General features: G+C 38.4%; 1 protein-coding gene across 1 annotated transcript in view; it reads left to right on the forward strand.

Annotated features, from left to right (window-relative positions):
* Positions 1-27,155, forward strand: part of ABCA13 (ATP binding cassette subfamily A member 13) — a 284,724-nt gene that overhangs the window by 114,147 nt on the left and 143,422 nt on the right. Inside the window, 8 exon segments of the mRNA XM_032792446.2 lie at positions 2,257-2,326; positions 4,570-4,704; positions 6,070-6,189; positions 12,139-12,325; positions 16,170-16,388; positions 19,219-19,415; positions 20,902-21,059; positions 21,529-21,759. Of these exon segments, the coding sequence (XP_032648337.1) occupies positions 2,257-2,326; positions 4,570-4,704; positions 6,070-6,189; positions 12,139-12,325; positions 16,170-16,388; positions 19,219-19,415; positions 20,902-21,059; positions 21,529-21,759 (1,317 nt within the window).

Consider the following 27,155-nt stretch of genomic DNA (forward strand, 5'->3'; position numbering starts at 1 on the left):
ATCAAGTTTCATCATTTGTTTTATGTTCACTAGTCTACAATATAAATTATGACTCAAACAGCTATTCATGAACTACTTTACCACATTATCTGTTTAGAGTTCCTAGGTGGTATTTTCCTATCCTCTGCTTTGTGTTTTGCTGTGCTCTGCAAAGCATCCTCCTTTTGTCACAATGAATCTCTGATAAGGTCTGATCTAAGCAATGTTTGTTCTCCTGTAACTGTATTCTCAGAATAAGTATTCCTTACTCTGGACGTACTGTCAAGTCAGGATCACAGCTATGTTAGCTCACTTGACTTCCTTCCAATTCTAATGTCTTCCTTCAAGGAAAACAAACAAGTGAGCAAACAAACCCTACTACTACTATTATGTTTTAAGATACCTCTTTTTTATTTGATGTACTTAATCCTCTCCACAGAGGAAAAAAAAATAGAACACTACTATACAATGAACACCAGTTGTAATTTAATATTAAACTCAAAAGTACTGTAGTTCAAAAGTGTTCATTGATGAACACACAAAGTGAAGGGAATCTGTGCTATGTCTGTGTAAACACTGCAGGAGTGCGTCCAAATATGTTATTCTCCAATTGAGGCCCAATGGAGACAAGAAGTTCCTTAACTTCCATTAAGAATAACATGAATGTATGTCTGTAAAATTCTTAAACATTAATGCAAGAAGCAAAAACAGCTTATGCAAGCATTGCACTTCCTTAAATATGTTTAGGACTTTGTCTCAAAACAACACTTTTTAAAGCTTTTTAGAATTTTACAGTATTTTTAACATTTTTAATATCATTAAAAAAACAAAAAGTTTTACCCACCATTTCATACCTGCAAAATTAAATGTTTCATTCTGTGTTTATAACAATCTAAGTAACACTGTAAATAGGGCAAAACAAACCAGAAATGTGATAGATCAATGTTTAGGGTTGAATAGTACGTTATACTCTGATGCTACACATAGATCTGCCAGCTGCACACATTCAACCTTTATGCTATTGAATAAATATTTCCCCATTCAGATTCTGATTGATGAGTTCTAAGTTCCCTGTTGACTAGAATGGGAACTGGATCAGGCCCTTGGTCATACAGCAGGTATCCATCATTCCAGACCATGTTTTTCATGGGTAGGCTGAGAGCGCTGCCTCTGTTGTTTCAATGTTTACCTTGTCCTCCCCACCATATACTTGTATTATCCATCTGTCTTTTCATGGTATGTGAATGCCCTAAGCTCTTAGAGGCAGGGGCTGTTTTCTTAAATATGTCTGATGCAATGGATCCTGCTCAGGGCCTCCAGGCACTATTGTAATACATTTGTATATTTAAATACACTACCTACATTGTGTGTTCTCTTCCTGCAAAGCCTTATCCATGTGCTTATTTTAAGCCAATAGAACTATTCACAGTGCATAAAGATAAGCATGTATATAACCCTTTGCCTGATCAGGGGCCTACATCTGTAGTGGTGTGTGTGTGTTTGAGAGAGGCAGGTTATACTTGTTTTCCAGGCCCCTGGCAGAATTTTGCCTTTCTGTTTTAAACACTGTGAAACATATTGGATTGACTTACTTTAGAACACAAGTCATTTCCAAGAGCAGACTTTGAAACTACAGAACTTTTTCATACAATGCATATATTTTATCAGTATTTAGTAATGATTTAGTTCCCTCTGATGCTGGTTAGTGATTTTTCAATTTACCATAATTCTTCCATCCTTGTTACATTACATCCCTGAAGTTAGTCATTTTCCATTTTGTACTTTTCTGATGCAGTATGGCCCAATTTATATTGCTCCACTGGAAATAAAATATTATTTCCTTGCAATAGAATAGCTGCCCAGTGTACAGTATATAAAGTGTATTCCATCAGCCTGCCTCTTGTGAATGACCTAGAATTCACTTACTACAGAAAATAAATTGCATTAGCCACTTTTCCAATGTTATGCATTGTATATTTGCAATGTATGGAGGATTTATGATGCTTCATAAATTGTGGTAGTTAAATAATGCCTTCAAATATTAATAACCTGATACATGACGATCTTTAATTTGGAGCGCACATTTCTGCAAAATGCAGGTAAACATTGTTCAGGTTCAAAAAAGGTAAGTGACAGACTGGATTGTTAGCCTTTCTAGAACTGAAAGGTCCATTGCTTCTCCATTTGCACTGAACAGTGCAATAGTTATTTACATCACACAATAAGTTAATGGAGATTTATTTATGTTCATATCCTGTTTCTTTTCTATTGTTGCAGTGCTTATTGTCTACAGCTGCCTTTGGGCAAGGAGTATTTTTCATTACATTCTTTGAAAACCAAGAAATAGGTAAGATCGCTAGTTAGCAAAACATTTTTATAATGATCATGGTTTATAAAGAACTAAACTTGGAAACTTGCTTTGTTCTGAAAGTGAAACTTTGTAGAATCTCTGATCCTCAGCAAGCAGTAGAACTCAGGACTGGGGAAGGATGTAGATGTAGCTTTAAACCACCTTTGTGCTCCATGATTCCCAGACCAGACTGATGATGTTGATCTCCTGCAGTAAATTAGAGAAACCTTAAGGCTGCTCTCAATTATGGTGGCTGCTTGTGCCCCCTAGGGGCTAATAATGCCTGGCACAAGGAAGCCCCAGGCACACCCCCAACATTGCTGATATTTTGTAGTGTATGTGACATGCATAAAGGATTTAATCAGCTCTCAGAAGCTGCTAGATGACAATGTGCTGCTCTTAGGGTATTGTCAGCCAGTGAGAATGTCTGAAGTTGCAGGTCCAGATCTGCTACTAGATCAAATTCAGTGGAGCTATGCTTATTTACCCTAGCTGAAGAGCTAGCCTGTTGTGTTTCACTGGTTTAGCGTGTTGCCTCTCAGTATCCTGCTGGTGGAGTTGTAGGTATGCAATGCTATGAAGCATAGAGGAGATTCCATGTTGATGTTTGAGTTTAATTTACCTCTTAATAAAAAGCAGTTGCTTTTCTGATTTACCTCTGGACACTTGTTAAGTTTCTCCTAACACGACACTTTCAGAAATTGTTTTCCTTTATTTTTCATAAAGATTGGATTTAAAAAAAATTTACACCATTTTTCTTCTTTAATTCAAATGTGTTCAAATTTTTGGAAAATAAGAATATATTTATATTATTAAAAACTTTTTATTGAAGAATATAGTGCCGAAGATATAGTTTTCAAAACTGTATTTGTTTCTACTTGCTAAAAGTAGTGCTCACATTTCAGCTAAAATAAATTATTGGATTTTTACAATACTGAAGAATACAAGTGCAAAATATGATTGTCAGTAAGATTACTATGTGCCAGATCCAAAGCTCATTGAAGTCAGTGTTCATGCTACCAGTGATTTCAGTGAGTGCAAAATCAAGCAGTATGCATCTGATTACATAGTACCACGCACTTTACAGAATATACATTACTCCTAATACTCTGTAATAGTTTATGGAACAGCAGGTCATTTTAACCACTTTGGGCTCTTTTGCCTTATAAGACATTCTGGGGTCAGGTATTATTTTATTTTTGAACCAGGTAACTGATCCAAGATGGAATCTTTTCTTCATTTGGTGTTATTAACAGCAAGATGGTCTTGCTGTTAGAATGGAAGTCATCTCAAACACCAGCTGCTGATAGAGAGTTTTCTACTTATGTGGAAACTGATAAGTATCAGAAGAGACAGTTATTGCAAACTAGAGCTGGAGGAAAATTTGCTATCAAAACTTTTTCCGCAAAAAATATACTTTTGCGGAAAAAATTATTTTTTGGTTGAAATGTTTAAATAAGGAATGTCCCCTCCCCCTTGTCCCCCCGGAAAAAAAATAGTTTCCAATAGAGCAGGTCACGAACATATCTGGCTATGTGGCTACCTTTATAAGATATTATGTAGAAAAGTGCAATAATCTAGTTTTCTGAATAACTTTTCAATTCAGAAATACAGTAGTGGTATTACATTTGAATTCTAACCACTGCTAGTGTTTTCCTTCCTTTCTTCATACACCTGCTGGAATATGAATTTGAGTAATTTTTCAAATGATTAGTGTCTGGAGCCCCAATTCTTGGCTGTCACCATCAGGCACTTCTATAAAACATAGTATATAATAGATCGCATTTAGTCAGGATTTGCAGGTTTCAACTAAATAAATCTGCTGCAGATCTCTTTTAAACCATTTGTTTACGTGTATCAGCAAACTGTCTTAATGCCTGATTTATTGAACAACTGAAAAAGAGCTTCTCTCATATTTTATTCAGCATTTTGCCTAGTGATCTTATTTTTTTCTTTTTACTAAAATAAAAAGACAGCTAAAATAAAATAATAAACTTCTTAAAAACTGTTCCACTATGAGTTCTTTCATGTTTGCTAAGCAGTAATATTACCTGCTGTTGCCCATACAGACTGAGCAGCCTAACATTTAGTTTCTATTCAGTTAAAACTACAGTGATTAACATTGTTCTTTTTTGTCCGTCAGTGCTCAAATACCTCTTGAGTGTTTGGTGTTGACTTGTTTATGATCCTGCTAGCTGTGGAGCTCTACAAATTTAGTGTTGACCTTTTTTTATTACTAGGCATTCAATGGAGTAACATGTACCAGCCCCTGGCACAAGGAGGATCCATGACCTTTGGATGGGCTTGCTGGATGATTTTCTTTGATTCAATTCTATATTTATTAGCTGGCTGGTATTTCAGCAATATAATCCCTGGTAAGAACAAGTACTTGTAGATTTAGTAATACCAAAATGAGTTGTTCTTTTTCATTCCTTTGTAGTTAAAAAATATTAAATCTTTGATGCCTCTGAGATAGGACTTTCTGACATGCAAAATACATGACTACTGCTATGAGTGAGACTAACTAAGAAAACCTTCATGGGTCAGTGAATGACGCTAACTGGTGGGCTGGAATTGTAATAGGACATGAAGTCTATTTGTGTATATAAAGAGAGCGGATAATTGGATAAGGACTTCTCAGGCTGATTGACACTTTATAATAACAGAGTTCAGTCCAGTAGCAGAAATCATATTGAGTTAACTGGGTGTTCTGGCTGAGTCAGGATTAGGCCTCTTTATTAAGGCTGTTTATTAACAATGTATTTTCAGAATGCTAATGAACAGTATTTGATTTCCTTTTTGTTATCTCTCTCCACCAATAATTCTGGGTCACAACTGAAATTATTAGATCCCAAATTTGTTCTCAGAAGGTGGGATTCATTTTTCCTACAATCTCTAGTTTTTGTTGTTGTTGTTTTTTTTTTTGTTAATACCCTTAAGTTGGTTGTTGGGGCATTTGGAATGCTTTCTAAACACCTCTTTCATGCCCTGAAATTTACACTCGCTCAACTTCGCATATTACATGTTTTTTCTGCTTATTGTATACTTAATTCAAAATGAATAACTGAGAAGTTGGACATGGAAACAGAAGGGAATACAATAATGTAACTGTATCTCAGGCAAAAACCTTTCACAAATCTGTCTCCTTGATGATTCACTTGTGTACAGAGAAGTATCTTTTCTGCCATTCAGCTGCTGCAGCAGGTTCTACATCATTCCTCCCTCCCTAGTGTAGGAAACAAATCTGGGAAAAGGCAGGCATGGCTAAGATGTCACTAGACCTTGGTATCCCTTGGTGCTAGAATGGCACCTGTTGGCAGATGGCACATGCTAGGGCCTGGCCCAGATTATGGCAGGTAAAAAGCTTGACACCTTTATCCCAGTTCACTGAGCCTTACTAAGCTTAGCTCAAGATATGGGCCAAAATCTTTATTTGGATTGTCTCACTGATGCCAGGATAATGCTGAGAGACCTGTTTCCACAAGCAAATTTCAGTGTCAAAAGTTCCACTGATTTCTGTGATAGCAAGATTGACCCCAAAGCGTGTAACATGCTTTTGGATATTTTATGAAGAAAAGTGCTATATAAAAATCTAAGCTATGCAGTATAGATAAGATTTTATATCCCTATTCCTTGGAAAACAACAGCAGCAATATAGGATAATAGAATTAGCTTATATGCTTGAACAACAAATGAGTTTTGAAAATGTTTCAGATGTTTCTCTTATATTTAACATCTAGGAAGACTGAGGTTCAGAAAGCCATGGTACTTCCCCTTTACTATCTCTTATTGGAAGAAGCTGTGTGGTACAGAGAAGAGAAGGAAACATCTAAATTCCAATATTCTTTTTGTCAATGAAGGTTTGTAATAACAGGAGCCTTTTAGTAAACATCTTATTTTCTTTTTCTGCGTAATTCACTGTTTGTTTTTAATCTATCTTCCATAATTGATTGTCTAAGTTTTTAAATTTAATCTCACTCCTCATGCATCCTAACATTTTGTTGGGTTTTTTTTTAATTAAAAAGATTTTTTGAGTAAAAAGTTTTCATTGAGCTGTCCACAAAGATGTCTGAGTGGATAAAGTTCAATTAGAACCCATCGCATAAGAATGGTCATACTGGGTCAAACTAATAGACTTTAAGGTCAGAAGGGACCATTATTATTATCTAGTCTGACCTCTTGCACAATGCAGGCTACAGAATCTCACCCGTCTATTCCTGTAACAAACCCCTAACCTATGTCTGAGTGATTGAGGTCCTCAAATCATGGTTTAAAGACCTCAAGGTGCAGAGAATCTTCCAGCAAGTAACCCGTTCCCCACGCTGCAGAGGAAGGTGAAAAATCCCCAGGGCCTCTGCCAATCTTCTTTGGAGGAAAATTCCTTCCCGGCCCCCAAAATGGCGATCAGTTAAACCCTGAGCATGCGGGCAAGACTCATCAAGCAGCATCCAGGAAAGAATTCTCTATAGTAACTCAGATCCCACCCCATTTAACATCACACACCATTGAGCACATTTACCTGCTAATAATCAAAGATCAATTAATTGCCAAAATTAGACTCCCATCATACCATCCCCTCCATAAACTTATCCAGCTTAATGGTCCATCTAGTTCAGTATCCTATCTTCTGACAGTGATCAGTGCCAAATGCTTCAGAAGGAATGAATGGAACAGGGCATCATCAACGGATTCATCCCCTGTCCTCCAGTCCCAGCATCTGGCAGTCAAAGGCTTATGGAAACCCAGAGCATAGGGTTGCATTCCTGACCATCTTAGCTAATAGCAGTTGATGGTCTTATTCTCCATGAACTTATCTAATTCTTTGTTGGACCCACTTATTCTTTTGGCCTTCAAAACATTCCCTGGCAATGAGAACCAGAAGTTGACTGTGCATTTTTTTTAAACCTGCTGCCTATTAATTTAGTTGGGTGATACCTGCTTCTTCTTTTATGAAAGGGGGTAAATAACACATCCCTATTGACTTTCTCAACACTATTCATGATTTTATAGACTTTAGTCATATTCCCCCTTGTCATCTCTTTTCTAAACGGAATAATCCCAGTCTTTTTAATCTCTCCTCTTATGGAAGCTGTTCCATATCCCCAATCCTGTTTGTTACCCTTTTCTGTAACTTTTCCATTTCTAATACTTTTTTTTTTTGAGATGGGGCAACGAGAACTGCCTGAAGAATTCAAGGTATGGAATTTATCCTAGATTTATATAATGGCATAATGATATTTATTGTTTTATTTTCTACCCTTGTCTTAAAGCTTTTTAACATTCTGTTTGCTCTTTTGACTGCCACTGCACACTGAGTGGATTTTTTCAAAGAACTATCCACAATGACTCCAAGATCTTTCTTGAATGGTAGCAGCTAATTTAGACCCCATAATTTTGTATGTATAGTTAGGATTATGTTTTCAAATTTGCATTACTTTACATTTATCAACATTAACTATAATCTACGATTTTGTTGCCCAATCACCCGGTTTTGTGAGATCCCTTTGTTAAATCTTTGCAGTCTGCTTTGGACTTAGCTATCTTGAGTAATTTTGTATCATCAGCAAACTTTGCCACCTCACTTTTTACCCATTTTTCCAGCTCATTAATGAATGTGTTGAGCAGCACCAGTACAGATCCCTGGTGGACCCAACTATTTCCCTGTCTCAATTTTTTAAACTGACCATTTATTTCTACCCTTTGTTTCCTATCTTTTAGCCAGTTATTGATCTATGAGAGGACCTTCCCTCTTATCCAATGACTGCATACTTTATTTAAAAGCCTTTGGTGAGAGATGTTGTAAAAGTCTTTCTGAAAGTGCAAGTACACTATATCCACCACATCACTCTTGTCAACATGTTTTTTGACCCCGCTCATGATTCATGATTTTCCTTTAGAAAAGGCTATGTTGACTCTTCCCCAAAAAAATGTGTTTATCTATGTGTCTGATAATTCTGTTTTTGTTTTTTTTTAACTATAGTTTCAACCAGTTTGCCTGGTACTGGACTGTAATTGTAAGGATCATCTCTTGAGTCTTTTTTTTTTTTTTTTTTTTAAACTGGGATCAGGTTAGCCATCCTCCAGTCATCTAGTACAGGAGCTGTTTTAAGTGATAGGTTACATACCACAGTTAGTTCTTCAATTTCATATCTGAGTTCTTTCAGGACCCTTGGGTGAACAGAGTCTGGTTTTGGTGACATAGTACTGCTTAATTTATCAGTTTATTCCAAGGCCACCTCTATTGACACCTCAGTTTGGGACAGTTCCTCATATTTGTCACTTAAAAATGGCTCAGGTGAGGGAATCTCCCTCACATGCTCATTTATCTTCTCTGCAATGGCCTTGTCTTCCTTGAGTGCTCCTTTTAGCACCTCGGTTGTACAATGGTCCCACTGATTGATTGATTGGCAGACTTCTTGTTTCTGATGTACTTAAAAATTTTTGCTGTTAGTTTTTGAGTCTTTTTTTAGTTGCTTTTCAAAATTTTTTTGGCCTGCTTCATTATACTTTTATGCTCCTTTCTATTTTCCTCAGTAGAATTTGACTTTCAATTTTTAAAGGATGCCATGTTACCTCTGCTTCTTTTACTGCATTGTTTAGCAATGGTGGCATTTTTTGGTTCTCTTGCTATTCTTTTAATTCGGGGTATACATTTAATTTGAGCCTCTAATTGGTGTTTTTAAAGTTTCCATGTGGTTTGCAGGCATTTCACTCTTGTGTCTGTGTTATCCGGGGCTTTATGAACCCAAAACTCTTGGTAACATTTACCCTTGGTGAGGCGGAGGCAGGACATAAGTAAATGGGGACATGGCCATCCGACTGATAGATGATTAACACTACAATACAAGAGTGCTCTTATTTAAAGCTATACTTTATTTAGTCTCAAGCACTTACATATGTCCCCAACAGGTTAGTAAAAAACCCCAGCCCCCAATAATTTCCAAAGTTTGGAGCAGTTTTCGAGTGGTACAATGACAGCCATCCAATAGCCTGTCTTCCATCTGCCATTGGATGTCCACAAAGTGATCCAACTAGCCCAAACTTCTTCCCCCTTATTTATTGTTAGTATGACAATAACATGTCAATCAAAAAAACTTGTTAAGCAAATAATTTCAGTAGTTAAGCAAGAGGTTTCCTCACACCGTTAATTAGAAAAATGTGTTTTTTCAAAGTCTGCTTGCTTGAGGTCCCTGATAAACACACCCAAGACTATAAATATAGGTAACCTTCCTGTTTTCTAAAACTCATGCCTCATCAATTTAAACAGAAATCTTATCAGGAAGGATGCAGGGTCAGGCTCCCTTCTTGTGATTGTTCAAACTCCCTCATCTCCTGGCTTAGTTATGCTAAGGCTGCAACATAGGCCCACTAACTTGGCTGTTTTGGTCAATAAGCATGATAATTGATTTTCCGGTCACTGGTAGTGGTCCACCATAATCTCCCCATATAACTGTTCCTTTTAATGTCCGTTTATATAGTTTCTTCATTTTTGTGTAGTTCCCCTTTCTGAAGTTAAATGCTACTGTGGTGGATTTCTTTGATATTTTCCTTCTCTACAAGAATGTTAAATTTAATTATATTATTGTCGCTAATACTGAGCAGTTCAGCTATATTCATCTCTTGGACTAGATCCTGTGCTTCACTTAGGACTAAATCAAAATTTGCCTCTCCTCTTGTGAATTCCTGGGCTAGCTGCTCCAAGAAGCAGTTATTAATGTTGTCCAGAAACATTATTTCTGAACCCTATCCTGATGTGACCTGTACCCAGTCAATATGAAGATAGTGGAAATCCCCCATTATTACTGAGTCTTCTATTTTGTATTTTGTCTCTAATTTTCTTGAGCATTTCACAATCACCATCAACATCAGGTCAGCTGGTCAGAAGTATAGTTTTACTACTATTCTCTAATTATTCAAGCATGGAATTTCTAAGAGATTCTGTGGTACAGTTGGATTCATTTAAGATTACTGTATTTGACTCTATGCTTTCTTTCGCATAAAGTGCCACTCCCTGAGTAGCCTGACCTATTCTGTCATTCCTGTATATTTGGTACCCTGGTGTTACAGTATGAGTAGTTCAAATGACTCATTGAATATATAATACCTTTGTATCTGTTAACGCTGAATTTCATCTGCCATTGCACTGCCCATTCACTAAGCTTTTTAAGGTCCCTTTGACATTCCTCACAATGTTGTATAGTGTTCACTAACCTGAACAATTTTGTGCTCATTAAAATTCATGGTCAGAGTTCTATTTTTCTACCGCTACACTTTTTTCAGATGAAATCAAATATAAGGCTCTGTTTTTATCTTCTCCTTGCTTCAGTGAAAAGCTTGTCTTTTATGTGAATTTTCTTTTTCATTCTGTTTATCTAAACTCTGCCCTTTCTGACTCTTTTTTTAGCCTCACATTTTAATAACACACTTATCACCTCTCTTTTTTCCAGGGCTACAGCTGCCTACAACCACTTGCACAGTTTCTTTCCAGTTCTGTGTTTGGCTACTTACGAATTCCTTACATGTTTTGCTTTTTAAAATCTGATTTCTTTTCTTTTCTCTAAGGCCCATTTCACTACATTGTCATGTATTTCTTTTGATTAAAGATTCATGGATAGAGAAACACATGCCAGCCACAGCCATTCTTGGGCCTTGGCAGTCCTCTGTGACCATATGAAATTACATATTATCTGAACTGGTTCAGCTATCTATAGTAGAGGTCAGAAGTCCCAATCACCCAAGAGCATTTTGTATCAATACCTCTCTACTACTGAAGGGAAAATTTCAGAAGCTTCAGAGGCTCAGTTAAATGTCTAAATATGTAGATGTTAATTGGAATATTATCTGAACTATCCTGACTTTGAAGCCCTCCACTGAGTGATCTCTCCTCACAAACAGGCTCCAGGTCCCTCCATCAGTAGATTTCACATTTACCTTTGATGTTTACTTTGGATAGAGACCTTCACTTTTTTTCTCCCAGTCCTGACAGCTCTTTGCTCTTCTTAGAGTGGAAGAAGAAAAGAAAGATTATCTCTTTCACCTGAGCAATGGCAGGGTCCAGCATGTTTATGTTAAACTCCAGAGTACACCTGAGATTTATATCAAGTAGCAGAAAGGGCTGGTAGAGTTAAAGGTTCTGGACTCTGAAACACAATCCAGGAAAGATAAAGGGGAGGATGAACCTGGAGAAGGACCTTGGTATGAGTTGCAGGGAAGCTGGCAAAGTCTACCTGGAGAATGGTCACAAGGTTGTTGGAAGGGATTAGAACCAACTTTATTCTAATATTAAAAATTACTGAGCAACGAGCAGAGGTTCTGGTTGTTTCATATTTTAACAGAACTGGTTCTCCAAACAGTAGTCTCTGTTATTCCTTTGTGTTGTGTGCATTTCTTTTTCTCCATTCCATTTAGTCAATCCATACTGTCCTCATTTTCTCTGTCCTTCATTCCTTTGTAAAAATCTAATTATTCAAGAAATACATTTTTATAGATAACATCAGCATTTTAATAATTACTATATATATGTATATTTGTATTAACGTGCATGCACGTTTATCAGTTTTATTTTGGGTGTTTTAAGCTGCAATTAAACTTTTTCATTGATTAGATACTTAGCGTAACTGTGGTTCCTGTCCTTGATAGTTATAAATTGGCACAGCAGCATTGATTTGCATGGAGCTATACCAATTTATACTGCCTGACCCTGTAGCTTAAATGTACAACAGTGAGGACCATTTCAGGAAAGGTAAAGCCAATGCATTTTCATTATATAACTGCCAGTGCTTTTAAAGCCTTATTCTTCATTTATACAGGTTCTCTGCCTGCAAATGAGAGAAGACTGAGTGAAGGAGGAATCCCAACAGGAGTTATACTGATGTCACTCACCAAAGAATACACAGACAACAAAAAGACTGCAGTTAAAGATCTCAGCCTCACTTTCTACAAGGGTCAAATCACAGCTCTCTTGGGTGCCAATGGAGCTGGCAAGACTACAATAATGTACGTCCATTGCTGAATGATGACCTACTATACATTTTACCTTATCTGGTGCTTTGAAATGTTTTGTACATCAGCAAATGAGCTATTCCATCTCCTTGCTTGGTTATTGTTCTTGCACATTTTTGCCATGCAGAAGATGCCACTAAAGTGGCTTAAATGAACTTACTGTGCCATGGTGCCCCTGGCAAAACAAATCCATTGCAGTGGAAATTTGGTCCCCTTTATCGTAACCTCAGTGGTAAAGCTATTATTTTAAGCAGCTTTAGTGGTAACCGGGAGATGAGGGGTTATTGTGGGCATGGGTACAGAGAGACCTGAAGGAAACCCTTCTTTCTTTTCCTCACGCTCTACAACATTCCACCTGTGCTTCCATCAGATAGAGATCTCAGAGGTTTACTGAGCTTGCAAACTTTCTTCCTGGATGTTGAAGAGGATGTTCTGACAGCTGAAAAGAAGCCAAAATAACAAAGAAAAACATTTAAAAAATCTGACTTAATTAAAAAGTTAATCTATTTCTTCCTTTTATATTAATGAAATATCAAGAATTCGGACCATTTTTTCTCAACCCTGCAGGTATATAAATTACTAATGAGAATGAACTGGATTCTAGATTTAGTCAATTTGATTAACATAGGTAAGGACTGCAGAATTGAGCCTACATAAATTAGGAGTTAGAGATTTTACCCTGCATTTACAGCTAAACTGGGATAAATATATTTTGTAACCAGGAAATACTGGTCAGTTGCGCTCTCTCTCTCTCTCTTTCTGTGTGTGTGTCTTGGCTAGACAAATGAGCCTTGTTCAGGAAATAGCAAGAGAGATAATGAATTATTGATATCTGGTTTAATTAAAAAAAGATTTTACCATTAGAAACTTTTCTGTAATTATAAAGGGCCAAATACTCCACTTGTGCAAGTTGTTGTTGTTCCAGTACACCTAATAGAAGTACACCAATTTACATCAGTTGAGGATCTACCTAAAGCACTTTTGGAGCACTAAGCAATGCTTCAAGTTGTTGAGCACCAAGTGATTTTATTTTAAAAAATTACTAAAACTTACAATTTAGAGAAACAAGAAATAGCAAGGCAAACCTTTAATAATTCTCTCTCATAATGCCAATTCAGTGACATAACTCTCACTATTTTAGTCACAGGGGGTTCCTTGCCAGGACTTAAGGGAGACTACTGTTAAAACAAGCAAAATAATCACAGTTAGTAACTATGACAGCCTTACTAAGGAATGGAAATGAGAAAAAAAAAAGATAACAATTGTTTATTTCAATTACAAACTCTTCTATATATGTGTCTGTGGAGAATTTTGGACAGGTTACACCTTTTAAAGTTGTCAATCCTGGCAGAGGTCCTTTTATTTCCAAAATTAGTAGAGAGTCCTGTGTCACAGTATCCTTATTAACTAAAACAACTTATAGATGGGCAAAACATAATAATTTTGAAATAATTTTGTTCAAGGGCAGGTAAGTCCTGTTGCGTTTATCATGGATAACATAGTTTATAAACAGGCAAAGGTTTTAAAACTGAGTCCTATGAAGCTAAAGTATTTGTCAGTTACTCAAAAGAAACCAGTCTCAAGACCATTCCTTGAATGGCAAGTTAGTTAATATCCAGAATCTTAAATTCAAATTAAATCCCACTGTTTTTCTATTTACCAAAGGTTAGTCAATGGCTTCTCTCTAGAAATAAATGGTCTAAACAATCTGGGGTTTATTGGGAGAAAAATGAATATCCTACATTACAATAGCATTTCAATATCCCATGAAAATCATTACAAGAAAATTTTAAATCTAATTCCTTGGCAGCTCTTTACAACTTCAACTCACCAATCCATATTGAAGTCTTGATGGTGATGCCATTTGAGCTAGAAGGTTACTTCTTCTTGATGCTGTTAAGTGTCTGTCTTCTTCTTAGCAGTTGGTCACAGCTCAGTTGCAGAGATGAACAGGATGAGCTGTGATGAGTTCTGCAAAGTTGAGGATGAGAACAGAGTGTTGCTGGTCGTCTGCTTTATGCCCCTCTCTTTTGTCTAATTTCATGGAAAGAGGAGAAAACACCTCTTTCAGACTTGGTAGGATTCAGATCAGCTGTTATCATCCTTTCATTGGCTCCAGGTCTTTGTGGGTTGGTCTTAGTAAAAACCCTCCCCTTGTAAATATAAACTTCTAATTGTTTTTGCTGTTTTGTGGCAGGAAACTGTCAGAACATCCTTAATGTTAGAGTTTTAACTTTTTACTCGGTCCATTTTCTGAGCTATTCATTAGGTTTCATCAGGAGTTGAAATTCTGTGTCAAATCGGTTCAAGCCCACCCATATGTTAGATATGAAAGTTTTTTTCAATTTTGAATTATCTTAAACTTAATTCTTGAAGAGAGGCTTTTAAACTTAAGTATTCATTAAATAAATTGTCCTTTCTCCTAATCAGTCTTTGGAGAGGTGCTGCTTGTTTTTATGAGTTTGGTAAGGAAGTTGCTTAAGCATTGACAGATAACTAATTAACCCCCCAATTAAGAAAAAAATATTGTATATTCAAATGACTTCTTACATTAATAGCCAGTCACAGCAGGGTCAGTAGATTCCATATTAGTACATGAAGCAACTTACCATTTATCAAAGATATTAATAAATTAGTGCATAAAAAACTTTGCATTTAGATAAAATATTTGCAGCTGTATATCTTAAAAGCATTTAAGGAATAAACAGAGTTTTGAACCATTAAAAGGAAAAACGAGGTAGATAAAAGTAACCAACAACTTCTGTAAAACATTCTTTAGCACCTTATGAGTAGCTTTTAAATTAGAGATTTTATATTGAAAGAGCATGTGTGGAGGGTGGGATAAAAGGCAAGCCCACTTTACATCATAGTTTTACCGTTAACACCACATCTACATTTCCCTTCATGCTAAACAAAACATCCTTATTTTCTTTTAAAGTCAGGACTCTTTCTAAAGCATAAATATCATCATACAAAGTTTGTTGTTTTTTTAGGTAAGATCATATCCATATCACCTGGTATCTTACGCAAAAGATGTCCTTTTTTGATAAGACCCTTTTATTATGGTCTTTGGACCAGAATGGTTCTTGGATTTATGATCTGCTTTTGTGATATATTTACATCTTGCAAGCAAAGACTTGTATTAAATATTTTATGCAAAGCACTCATCACAATAACCAAAGCTTATGTACATTTTAAAAACATATTATAAAAGAAAGTAGTATAGAAAGTTAAAGCAAAATAGTAGGTAAAAGTTAAATTTTAGAACTTGTATAATACAGGAGATTTATGGCAAAAGTATATCCTTTGACACTCGAGACTTGTCAATGATTGACAGAAAGATTGCTTAAAGAATTCCATTTAATAAAATTCAACATTCCATTTAATAAAGTAAGTAATCGAAAACAAAAGTGTGTGTTCAAATCTCTAAGCACAGTGAGTATACAAATAAATGTAGGTTTCTCTCAAAATTAGTAAAGGTAACATTGTAAGAGTAAATTATAATTTTATTAATAAGCATTTTTGATTACTCTCAAGGTTTTTTCCATACACAGTCCAGCATCATTTAAATAATGCAGCTGCTAGACAAGAAATTATTGCGAGAAGTCAATTGATCAGATTCAGGATACAACATAGAGTATGTCCTGAATGTAGTGATTTTAATGAATTTGTGTTATTTCTTCTGAGCAGGAGCAAGGTGGGTGTGGTTTTATATATATATATTACTAGACCAGGTTCTGTTAGTGAAAGAGAAAAGCTTTTGCGCTCCACAGAACTCTTCTTCTGCATCTCTTCTGCTATCAAACAGTTGCAACAACACTTTTATTTCTTGTATCAGATCAATGTTGACAGGCTTGTACTCACCCAGCTCTGGGACCATCATCATCAATGGAAGGGATATACGTACTGATCTGGATGCTATCAGAATGGAGATGGGTGTTTGCCCACAATATGATGTGCTGTTTGACACCTTAACTGTGCGAGAGCATCTGCTGTTTTATGGCTCAGTGAAAGCGCCACTGTGGACAAAGAAACAGTTACATCATCAAGTCAGTAGGTTAGTGGTTCTTATTTTCCTTGCTGGAAACGCGTATGTAGGCTGTCCTTCAAAACCATTTCAGGAACACTGTGGTGAACAAACTGCCTCATGCTAGAAGAGTCAGCCCTAACTATTGGAATCCTGAGTGTGCTAATGATGGTTTTGTGTTCTAAAATTCTGGTTTGTAAGTATATTTCCTGATCTTAATTTTCAGTAATAAAATTATGGAAATAAAAATTAGAGTAAGAATATTACAGACAAGGTTTAAAAAAATTCTCTAATGGTTTCAGCTAAAGCGTAGATGAAGTAGAAACACTCTTTCTTATAGTACTTGGACTACTGAATTCTGAATACCCTAGAACCATGTAATAACAATGCTATGAAAGATCCTCAAAGACACAGGGGATAGATTCTTGCCACTAACTAGATATTTTTATGGGAAGCAGAACATTTGTGTTAAATTAGACCCCCATTGCTAAGGCTGTTACAGAAATGAGAAATTAAAAAAAGATTAAGGCAACACTAAGATTACTTTTTCTAAACAAAGCAACACAAGATTTTAATGTAGCTTGTCAGAAGATTGGAAAGCATGCTGTGTATACCTTGATATAAATGTATTTATATACATTTATATAAATGTATGTATTCATATAAAGTCAGCTCTTTGCTGTAGAAATTTGCTTTCTTTAAAGTAGAAAATTACTGTGAAGGACTGGATAACTCAGCAGACAAGCACTGGGATAGCTTGTCTTGTGCTTGCCCATTCAAATCAACCCAGGTTGATAGTGATAGAACACAATTAGCAGTCAATGGCATGACGTGAAATAAGTTGGTAGTCTTGCAGTCTAGTTCTTATTGGACAGATGTCCACATAATACATGAAGGCAGCATCAAACAATGGCTAAGGACTGAATAGCCTGTGGCAAATAAACAACCTCCTTTTCCCAAGAGATGACCTTTCATGAAGTGTGTAGAAATTTGCGCTGCTGCGGTTCATATTGTTCTGTTGGCTTTTGCCTCTGGCACCTGTTTACAAACTGAATTCATCGGAGCTTCATCCCATTGCTTCTGTGTGGTGTCCCATTTCTATAATGGGACCCCACACAGACATAAGTGTTGGGGGAACTTTTTTTTTTTTATAATTGGAGATATACCAATCTCCTGGAACTGGAAGAGACCTTGAAAGGTCATTGAGTCCAGCCCCCTGCCTTCACTAGCAAGACCAATTTTTGCCCCAGATCCCTAAGTGGCCCCTTCAAGGATTGAACTCACAACCCTAGATTCAGCAGGCCAGTGCTCAAACCACTGAGCTATTCCTCTTTGCAAGACTGTAGCCTAAAAGATCTTGTTTTGCGAGGAGAAGCAGAATGTGCTAATTATCCTTGAATTCTTATAACTGTTTCTTTCAGACCAGTGTGAGGGTTTCTATTTGCCTGGGTGGTTATAGTAGGGTAGCAGGTGTCCGGTTTTCGACCGGAATACCTGGGTGAAAAGGGACACTGGCAGCTCTGGTCAGCACTGCTGACTGGGCTGTTAAAAGTTCGGTTGACAGTGCAGTGGGGCTGGCAGGCTCCCTGCCTGCCTCTGTGTGGTTCTCAGGTAGTGGTCGGCATGTCCCTCCAGCCATGGGGCCTCTGTGCGCTGGCTCCGTAGCTCCCATTGGCTGGGAACCACAGCCAATGGGAGCTGTGGGAGCGGTGCCTGCTGGCAGAGACAGTGTGCAGAGCTGGAGGGACAAGTCATTGCTTCTTGGGAGCCACCTTAGGTAAGTACTGGCCAGAGCCCACACTCCTCATCCTGTCCTGAACCCAACCCCCTTCCTGAGCCCCTTCCTGCATCCTGAACATCTCATTTCTGGCGTAGGCCCAGAGCCTGTACCCCCTCCCATAGTCCAACCCCTGCCTCAGCTTCGAGCCCCCTTCCCCACTCCAAGCCCCTCGGCCCCACCCCCCAGCCCCACCCCAGACCCCACACTCCCTCTCATACCCCAACCCCCTGTCACAGCCTGGTGAAAAGGAGCGAGTGAGTGAATGGTGGAGTGAGTGGGGGGCTGGGCCTCAGAGAAGGGGCAGGGCCTTGGGGAAGGGTTAGTGTGTTAAGTTTTCTATGTTTAGGAAGTTGTTTAGGAACTCTAGGTTATACAAATATTAAATAATATTTCAGAGTCCTTGAACTATCCTCATCTGTCTTTGAACTGATAGGGGCTAATCTGAAGATTATTGAAATCAATGGAAAGACTCTCAGTGACTTCACTGGAACATGGTTGAGACCTATAATTTTGAATTATTTTTTGCTCAATCCTGTACAGAGGTCATTAAAAGTATATTTTAGGAGGCTCATAGGGAGGTTGCTGTTAAAAATAAGATACTTTTTGATTATTACTATTACTTCTTTTCCATGGATACCAGAAGAAATGCATAGTTATATATGCTGTTCTGTACTTAAACTGCTCATGGATATTTTGCATACAAGTGACTTTTCGTCATTTTACTGTGGGTTGGGATCATAGGCACAGGAAGTAAGGGTGCGGGAAGGTGCTACAGCACCCCCAGGTTTTATGCGGGGCTGCAGGCCCCTGCTTGGGGCTCCACTCCTGGCTCCACGCCTGCACTCAGCTGTGGCCACAGCCTCATCCCCCTTACCCCTGTCCAGGTCCCCCCCCACACCCAGGAGACACAGCCTTGCTCCCAGACTCAGCTCTGGTGATGGGGGAGGGGTAAGAGGACTGGCTTTCAGCACCCCCACTACTAAAAATGTTCCAGTGCCACTGGTTGGGATGATAGAGTAGTTGATCTAAAAAGGGTTGTGATTTTCAAAGGTCACAGTTTTATCTGTGTTCTTATTCTAGAGCCCTGGAAGATGTGGATTTATCCCAGCACCAGTTCAAACATGTTGGAGCCCTGTCTGGGGGAATGAAAAGGAGGCTCTCAATTGCTGTCTCCTTTATTGGAAATTCGAAGACAGTTGTTCTAGATGAGCCCACCAGTGGTGTGGATCCATGTTCACGTCGGAGAATCTGGGACATTCTGTTGAAGTACAGAGCTGGTACAAAAACTCATGTCATGTTCTGGCTAACATCCTTCCCAGGCAAAGGGTGGTTGAAAATAGTATTTTGCTTTCCAGCTGCTAAATAGAAATCCTAACAGAGATATCTGTTCCTTTCAGCTGTTGAAATTTTAAAGCAGCCAACTAAAATTCAAAGCGTACTTTTTGTCTTCAGGAAAGATGGTTGATCTAGGGCAGTGGTTTTCAAACTTTTTTTCTGGCAACCCAGTTGAAGAAAACGGTTTATGCCTGTGACCCAGTGGAGCTGGGAATGAGGGGCTTGGGATGTGAGAGGGGCTCAGGGTTGGGGCAGAGGTTTGGGGTGCAAGGATGAGGGCTGTTGATGAGGACAAGGATGAGGGGTAGGCGGTTGATGAGGGCAAGGATGAGGGGTAGGCGGTTGGGGTGTGTGAGGGGGTCAGGGCTCTGGGCTAGGGGTGCAGGCTCTGGGGTGGGGCCAGGGATGAGGGGTTTGGGGGGGCTTAGGGCTGGGGCAAGGGAGTGGGGTGCAGGGTTGGGGTGTGGGCTTACCTCCAGAAGCATCCAGCAACAGGTCCAGCTCCTAGGTGGAGGTGTGCAAGCGGCTCCATGTGGTTCTCACAGTCACAGTGCCCGGTGCTCAGGGCGGGGGCAGCGTGCGGAGCTCCGTGGCCCCCCACCCACGTAGGATCCAGACCTGCTGGCCACTTCTAGGGCACAGCACAGTGTTGGAATAGATAGTGACTAGCCTGCCTTAGCTCTATAGCACCACTGATGGGACTTTCAACGGTCCGGTTCGTGATGCTGACCAGAGCTGCAATCCAATCCCTTCCAGTCGGCAGCCCAGTTCTGGGTTGCGACCCATGGTTTGAAAAATCTAGTGGGTTTAATGCAAGATTCAGGTTAGCTATGAGTCCATCCTTCCCTGGATGAAAATGATTATCTCCTACTTTCATCACTCTTTGACTTTGCTTTTTCATTTTTGGGGAGCTTTCACTTTCTGTTCTTTCCCATATGGTTGCATATATTTTTCTTCTAAAGAGAATACTCATCAGTCAAACCATTCCATTAACTTTCAAGTGTCATGAGCTAAAACTGACTGTAGGAGGCAAAATTCTAAAATAGCAGGCACCTCCCCTCCCTATTAGCTGGAATAAACCACAGTGAATGATCCATTGAAACCGGCACCAGAGTTATGTGATTTTAAGAATCTCTTAATCTCATAAAACACCTTCTCAGTCTTGAAACTGCAACTGCTTGTTGTTGTTTCTTTTACATTCCAGTCCAAACTTTGCACTGATTTATAATCTGTACCATCTCAGTGAACGTGAATGGGACATGGGTTAGCAGGCATTTTGTGTCTGTGCTCTGCATACTGAAGTACACTCTTGTAGATTTATAGAATTACTATTGCTTCAAGAATCCTCCTGGAAAAAAAACATGTCTCTCATGAGAAAACATTTTAAAATAAAGTGTTAATCTGTGTGTACTGCTCTTCCTGGGGTAGGCTGCACCTTGATCTTCACCACTCACCATCTCGATGAGGCAGAAGTGCTCAGTGATCGCATTGCCATCCTGCAGCATGGGCAGCTGAGATGCTGTGGTCCTCCCTCTTATCTGAAGGAAACATATGGCCAGGGATACAGTCTAACACTCATAAAAAAGGTATGGTGACAGAGTTGTTCACAATATGTACTTCATGCTAAGAAATGATCCTATCAATTATTCTGAGGGAACCTTGCAACGCTGCTAGTAACTTACATGCGAGATAAATGTGGTAATTCTTTTATCTTACATAACCAGCAATGCAGGAAAGACTTGGTCTAGTTAATACTGGTGCATAACAAATGTTTTTCGCAACCTTCATACTTGAATTAATTGGCACATAAAATAATCTAGCAACATAGTGAAAATTAGTAATTTGATGATTTGCTGAATAGAGGCTAATCCTGCAATCCCTTACACATAGTGAGTAGTCTCTTGTTCACAAGATTAGACCCAGGAACTCCACTGGGACTACCCAGCTGAGGAAAGGTTTCCAGCACTGGCCCCATATTTGTTTTCAGTTTGACCTGTTTTACAACTTTCTGATGGCATATAAACTCCATTTATTATTGTTTTCCTTTCTGCGCAGCCCTCTGCATATGAAATCCAGGATTCTGAGTTCATCAGTCGAGTCACATCTCTGGTACAGTTCTACGTACCAGAAGCATTCCTAAAAGAGAACAGTGGGAGTGAGCTGACTGTTGTGATTCCAGCAAAGGCAGATAAGGCCTCCTTTAAAAGCCTCTTTCAGGCTATGGATGAAAACCTTGAACGTCTACATGTGACTGGCTATGGCATTTCAGATACCACCTTGGAAGAGGTACTTTGTTTCTCTCTCCATAGTAGCTGTCAGTGGTTAGAGATGCTCTACTGGCTTCTATCTAACCTTTTTGGCTATGTTTTTACTACCTAATATTTCAGGACAGGTTCCTGAGGGGAGCATAAAAGAGCATCTTATGTAGAATATAGATTGTTAAATTCTGCTGTATTATTTAAGGACAACAAACACTCTCCTCCCATAATTCATTCCAACAGCCTGATGTATCCTAAAGGGTGATATCACCGTTTGGAAGGTTCTTCTCTGTCTCAACTGATCTCAGGAAAATTTTACATTACCTGAGCTTTAATTTCAAACCACTGTCAGTCCAAATATTTCATTAACTTTTAGCATCAGAAAAAAATTGAGCTTTGAATTAACTGAGGATGAACTTCCGAAAGTTTGGCTGTACAGTTCAGATAACTCAGAAATATTCTGTCTCTTCTCTGGATTCTATCTGGACTAACGAAACCTCAGGAGCTGGCAGAACTGGCCTAGAAATCTTACAAGAATAGCTTTTCTTGCACATTTACTTCTGCTTTTAATCTGGCCAGTGTACCTGATGGGGGTTCATGACAACTGGTTTTGGCTCTGGCATTATTTAACTGGTTATACCAGACAATGAATTATTTTCACTACAACTATCTGTTTTTTTTTTAATTCCCTGACCCATCATTACTCTAGTATCATAGTGTAGATCCTTAAAAAGGAAAACACTCCCACCCCCCCATTTTTCACTGCTTGAAATGATGATAAAAGAACAATATTTTTCAGTAGATGGGAGACAATATTTTCGTTTGATGGCACAATTCACTCAGCAGCATTTCACAGAAATATGATTTTTCCAGTGATCTCCTTTAGTTCTGTAAACATCCCAAAGTGGGCCATGTACAAAAAGAAAACTTAGGATATGACCAAGAACAAAACAAATGACAAGTGTACAAAATACACATTTTTGTAAGTTAGTGGCTCTTTAGATAGTTTACCACACAGCATATAGTAAACTTTCAATCTTTTTATGTGCCCTGCGCCCTAAGAGATGGGAAGGTATGTTGCATTATTAGCAGCAGTCTGAAGAGAATGTTGTCTAGGGAAGACACTTATCTCTTTTCTGGGTTTATGAAACCAAGACTCTGGAAAACCTGTCATCTGGGACATTAATTATGTGTTGTAGCTTTCCAGCATGAATGATGCATGTGGAAAATAATGAGGTCAGATATAAAAACCATTAGCAGTTATCTGGTTTGTAACATTGAGACTTTTTTTTTTGCCAATTTAGAATTGACATTTTATTTTCAAATAAAAAATACAAAAATCCGCATGCATACACACAAATGATGGGAAATGCATTGCCCCTCCGTACTAAATACATTCAGTTCTGTGAAAGGGTCAACTGGAGCAGTGGTTCTCAACCAGGGGTACATGTACCCCTGAGGGTACACAGAGGTCTTCCAGAGGTTACATCAACTCATCTAGATATTTGCCTAGTTTTACAACATACTACAGAAAAAGCACTAGCGAAGTCAGTACAAATGAAAATTTCATACAATGACTTGATTATACTGTTCTGTATATGATACACTGAAATTTAAGTACAATATTTATATTTCAGTTAATTTATTTTATAATTATATGGTAAAAATGAGAAAGCAAGCAATTTTCCATTAACAGTGTGCTGTGACACTTCTGCATTTTTATGTGTGATTTTGTAAACAATTATTTTTTAAGTGAGGGGCAGGCAAGACAAATCAGACTCCTGAAAAGGGTTCAGTAGTCTGGAAAGTCTGAGAGCCACTGCATTGGAGCATACATTAGAACAGCAGTTCTCAAACTTCATTGCACCGTGACTGACCACAGCAAATTACTATGTGACCCCAGGAGGGAGGACAGAAAACTGAGACTGCCTGAGCCCCACTGCCCTGGGCAGGAGGGGCAAAGATCAAGCCCATGAGCTTCTGCCCTGGGCAGGGGGCATGTAATCTTAGCCCTGGGTGGTGGGGCTTGGATTTTAGACTTGCTGGGGCCCAGGACCAACACCAGCCCTGTTAAAATGGGATCCCAACCCACAGTTTGAGAACCCCAGCCTTAGAACTATGCGAAGTGCTGAAAAAGTCATTAAGACCCTTCATGTACATAAGGGATCTACCCTCACACAGGATGTGTCTACACTGACCAGGTCAACGGATTGGGAGCTCAGGCTGTGAGGCTAAAAATAGCAGTGTAGACAATCCGGAGCAAGCTAGACCCCAAGCTCTGAAACCTGGTGAGGGGTTAGAATCTCAGAGCCCAAGCCCTAGTCTAAGCAGGGACATTCACACTGCTATAGTCCCATAGCTTGAGCCCCATGAGCCTGAGTCAGCTGACCTGGGTTCTGAAACTTGGTGCCATGTTTTTTTCTTTGCAGTTTAGACATCCCTACAGATCCATTTATTGGATTGAGGTTCAATTGAATAATATATATCAGCAAGTGTAATGGTTTCCTTTTTAAATTAAATTATAAAACAGGATCACAGTTAAATGAAACTGCACCTTTATCACAAAGCCCTGTAGAACTGAATAAATACTTAAGCTCTTTAAAATACCGACCTTCTTTTTGTTATATCTGAATACAATTGTTAGCACAATGTGCTACTGCAATAAGAATAATAAAATAATAATAAAGATAATTTACAGGTTTTTATAACCATTCTTTAGAATGTAATGATGAATTATATCCTTGCTGTAGAATTCTATGGGGTGAGCCAAAAAAACCTATGAAAGGTTGTCATTCTTTTTGAAATTATACAGGGTGGTTTAAACTTTGTATGGAAAGGATATAATCTATTATGTTTTATGGGTGGTTAGATTATTCTCTGTATGATTGGTTTCATCCCTCTTGAATTCTATAGGACTTTTACATAAAGGGAAATGATAGCCCTACAGAAACCAATCATAGCGTACATGTAACATTCGTCAGCATATTTCTCTGGATCATTCAGTTTAAAGGTATCTGTCCTTGGTTGTTTTCTGCAGAAAAGAAAATAAGCTTTCCTAAATGGCAACAGATATTGATACATCGTGCAGTACCTGGAAGACTAACATGTTAATTTGTGGTGATTTCTGTCATCGCTGCACAGTCATCACTAGCTATTGTTACCTTCATTCTCCGTTTTCTTATCAAAAGCCTTTTTCCTCTGGCAAGTAAATGGATAGCACATAATAGTTCTATTGAATCTATTCAAATAATTCAATCTGGAAACAAAGAACTCTGACTTTAAAGGAAAAATGTATCAAGTTATTGTTTGTGCGGAGCCCCGCCCCTTGCTGTTTTTCAGTCTATTTGTGTGGAACAGTTGTACCCTTTCAAAAACTTAACTCTTTAAGGGAGACCATATTGCCACTTTTGTCTAGGAAGCATCTTGCAAGTGGAAAACATGTCACTGTCATGTCAAACCCATTCTTATCATCTTAGCTACATTTGATTTTAACTGTTTTCTCCTTGTCGAATTAGGAATAATATAATATAAATATAGGCAATAAGCCAAGAGTTGGAATTGGGGGAGAATCAGGACCATGATTTATTAAAATCACTACATAACACTTAGAGCTGGCTAGAGGATACCAAATCCATTTCATGACAACTTTTGAGGTTTTGAAGTTTGTGTTTGTTCTGCATCGGAATGTTCTTGCAAACGGAGTTGTGATGAAACGTCCATTTCCAGACTGGAAAGGTTTTCTGTTCAGATCTTTCTCTCTTGAAATGACCAGAAAGTCCATGCTGGATCACAAACATCTTCCTGGCAACATTTTGTTAAAATAGATACAGCTCCAGCAAATGTTTCACCTTCAACAAAAGAGCACGTTTCAATGAAACAAAACATTTAATCAAAAATGTTCCAGTCAGTTCCACTAACACTAATGTAGTGTGAGTCTGTTTTGTGTACTATTCAGGCTGTCTGCCTTCCATCATGACCTCTCATTGATCCGTGTCTAAAAGATATGCTCTAGTTCAAATAGGAATTATTTTAGGGAAGTACTGTGCTCTTTGTTATGCGGGAGGTCAGCCTACATGATCACAAGCGGGTCCCTTGTGGCCTGAATCTACCAGTGACTTTGTTGTGTACCTGCCTTTGGCTCTTTGAAAGTGCAGGAAATTTCTTTTGGAAGCTGTGATCTGTGCAGTGTCTCTCTTCTTCTGAGGCTGTGTCTATACCTCACCATTGTTTGGATTACAGGAGTGTGACTAGCAATTCGCACTCAAGTGCTGTAACTCCCCTTTGTGGATGTTGCAGGAATGAGCTAAAAGGTTCCTATTTTGCATTAATATAGTCCAGCTATTCACACACTCGTAGCTCAAACTGTGGGCCATATAGACGAGTCCTGAATGTTACAGCTAAATAAGTGTGGTCCTGTTGTTTGCTAAACCTAGATCTCTTGTGCATTAGTTTCCTTGTTGACACAAGAAATACAGTTAATGGCTATGAGCATACTCCTCAACCATTTAAATCTATGGGATGTTTGCCATTGATTTCAGCTACAGCCATAGGAGCATTCACTGTCTGAAGAAAGGATAAAAATAACACAAAAATGGAAAAAGAAGATAATTACATCTATAGTTCTGACAAAGTGTTTTATGTTTAAGATAAAATAGTAGTAGGAGTAAAGATTTTGATGATATTAAAGTACTTAAAAAATCAGAAAAGTCACATGAATATGTGACCTGGTACTTCCCAGGTATCATTAAAAAATACAGATATAGAGAGACATATAGGATTCAAACATTCCCAAATCGGGATTTGAATATCATAAAAGATGAAGATTTTCAGATCTGGAGTTTTGACTGAGAGCTAACTGTATTTTTTTTTAAAGGTAAACAAGCAAAATATGTAACATTCTTCCCAACTCACTCATGTTTGTGGGAACTTCAGTGGTTCCTAGTACAAGAACAACAGATTATGGTAGGGAAAAAGTGATTAACCTTTAAGCACTGTTTCCCTACTATTTTGGCTATATGTATTGATTATTTTTTCTACCTTCTCTTCTTTTGTTGTTCTATATTTCCTGGACTATATTGACTCTGTTTCCATCATGTTATCTCCCAGGATCTTTGCTGCCCTTTCATCAGCAGGTTCTTGACCAGCAGCCATTTTATAATACAAAAATTAAATGAGCATATGTAGTAATAGCCACCAGTCCCAGACCTGAACTTTAGCGTCCAAAATCTGGTCCTGTCCCAAACCTGGACTTTTGCGTCCAAAATCTGGGGGCTTACCTGAAACTCCCCCAAGCTCACTACCAGCTTGGATATTCTCGCTGCCACCAACTAGGACTATTGGGGGTCCTAGTATGCCCCCCGAGTCACCCCAACTGTCCCCTGGGGGACCCCCAAGACCCAGAGCCCTGGGTCTCCCTCTCTTCTC

Source organism: Chelonoidis abingdonii, chromosome 2 (assembly GCF_003597395.2).
Source record: "Chelonoidis abingdonii isolate Lonesome George chromosome 2, CheloAbing_2.0, whole genome shotgun sequence".
Taxonomy (NCBI): Eukaryota; Metazoa; Chordata; order Testudines; family Testudinidae; genus Chelonoidis; species Chelonoidis abingdonii.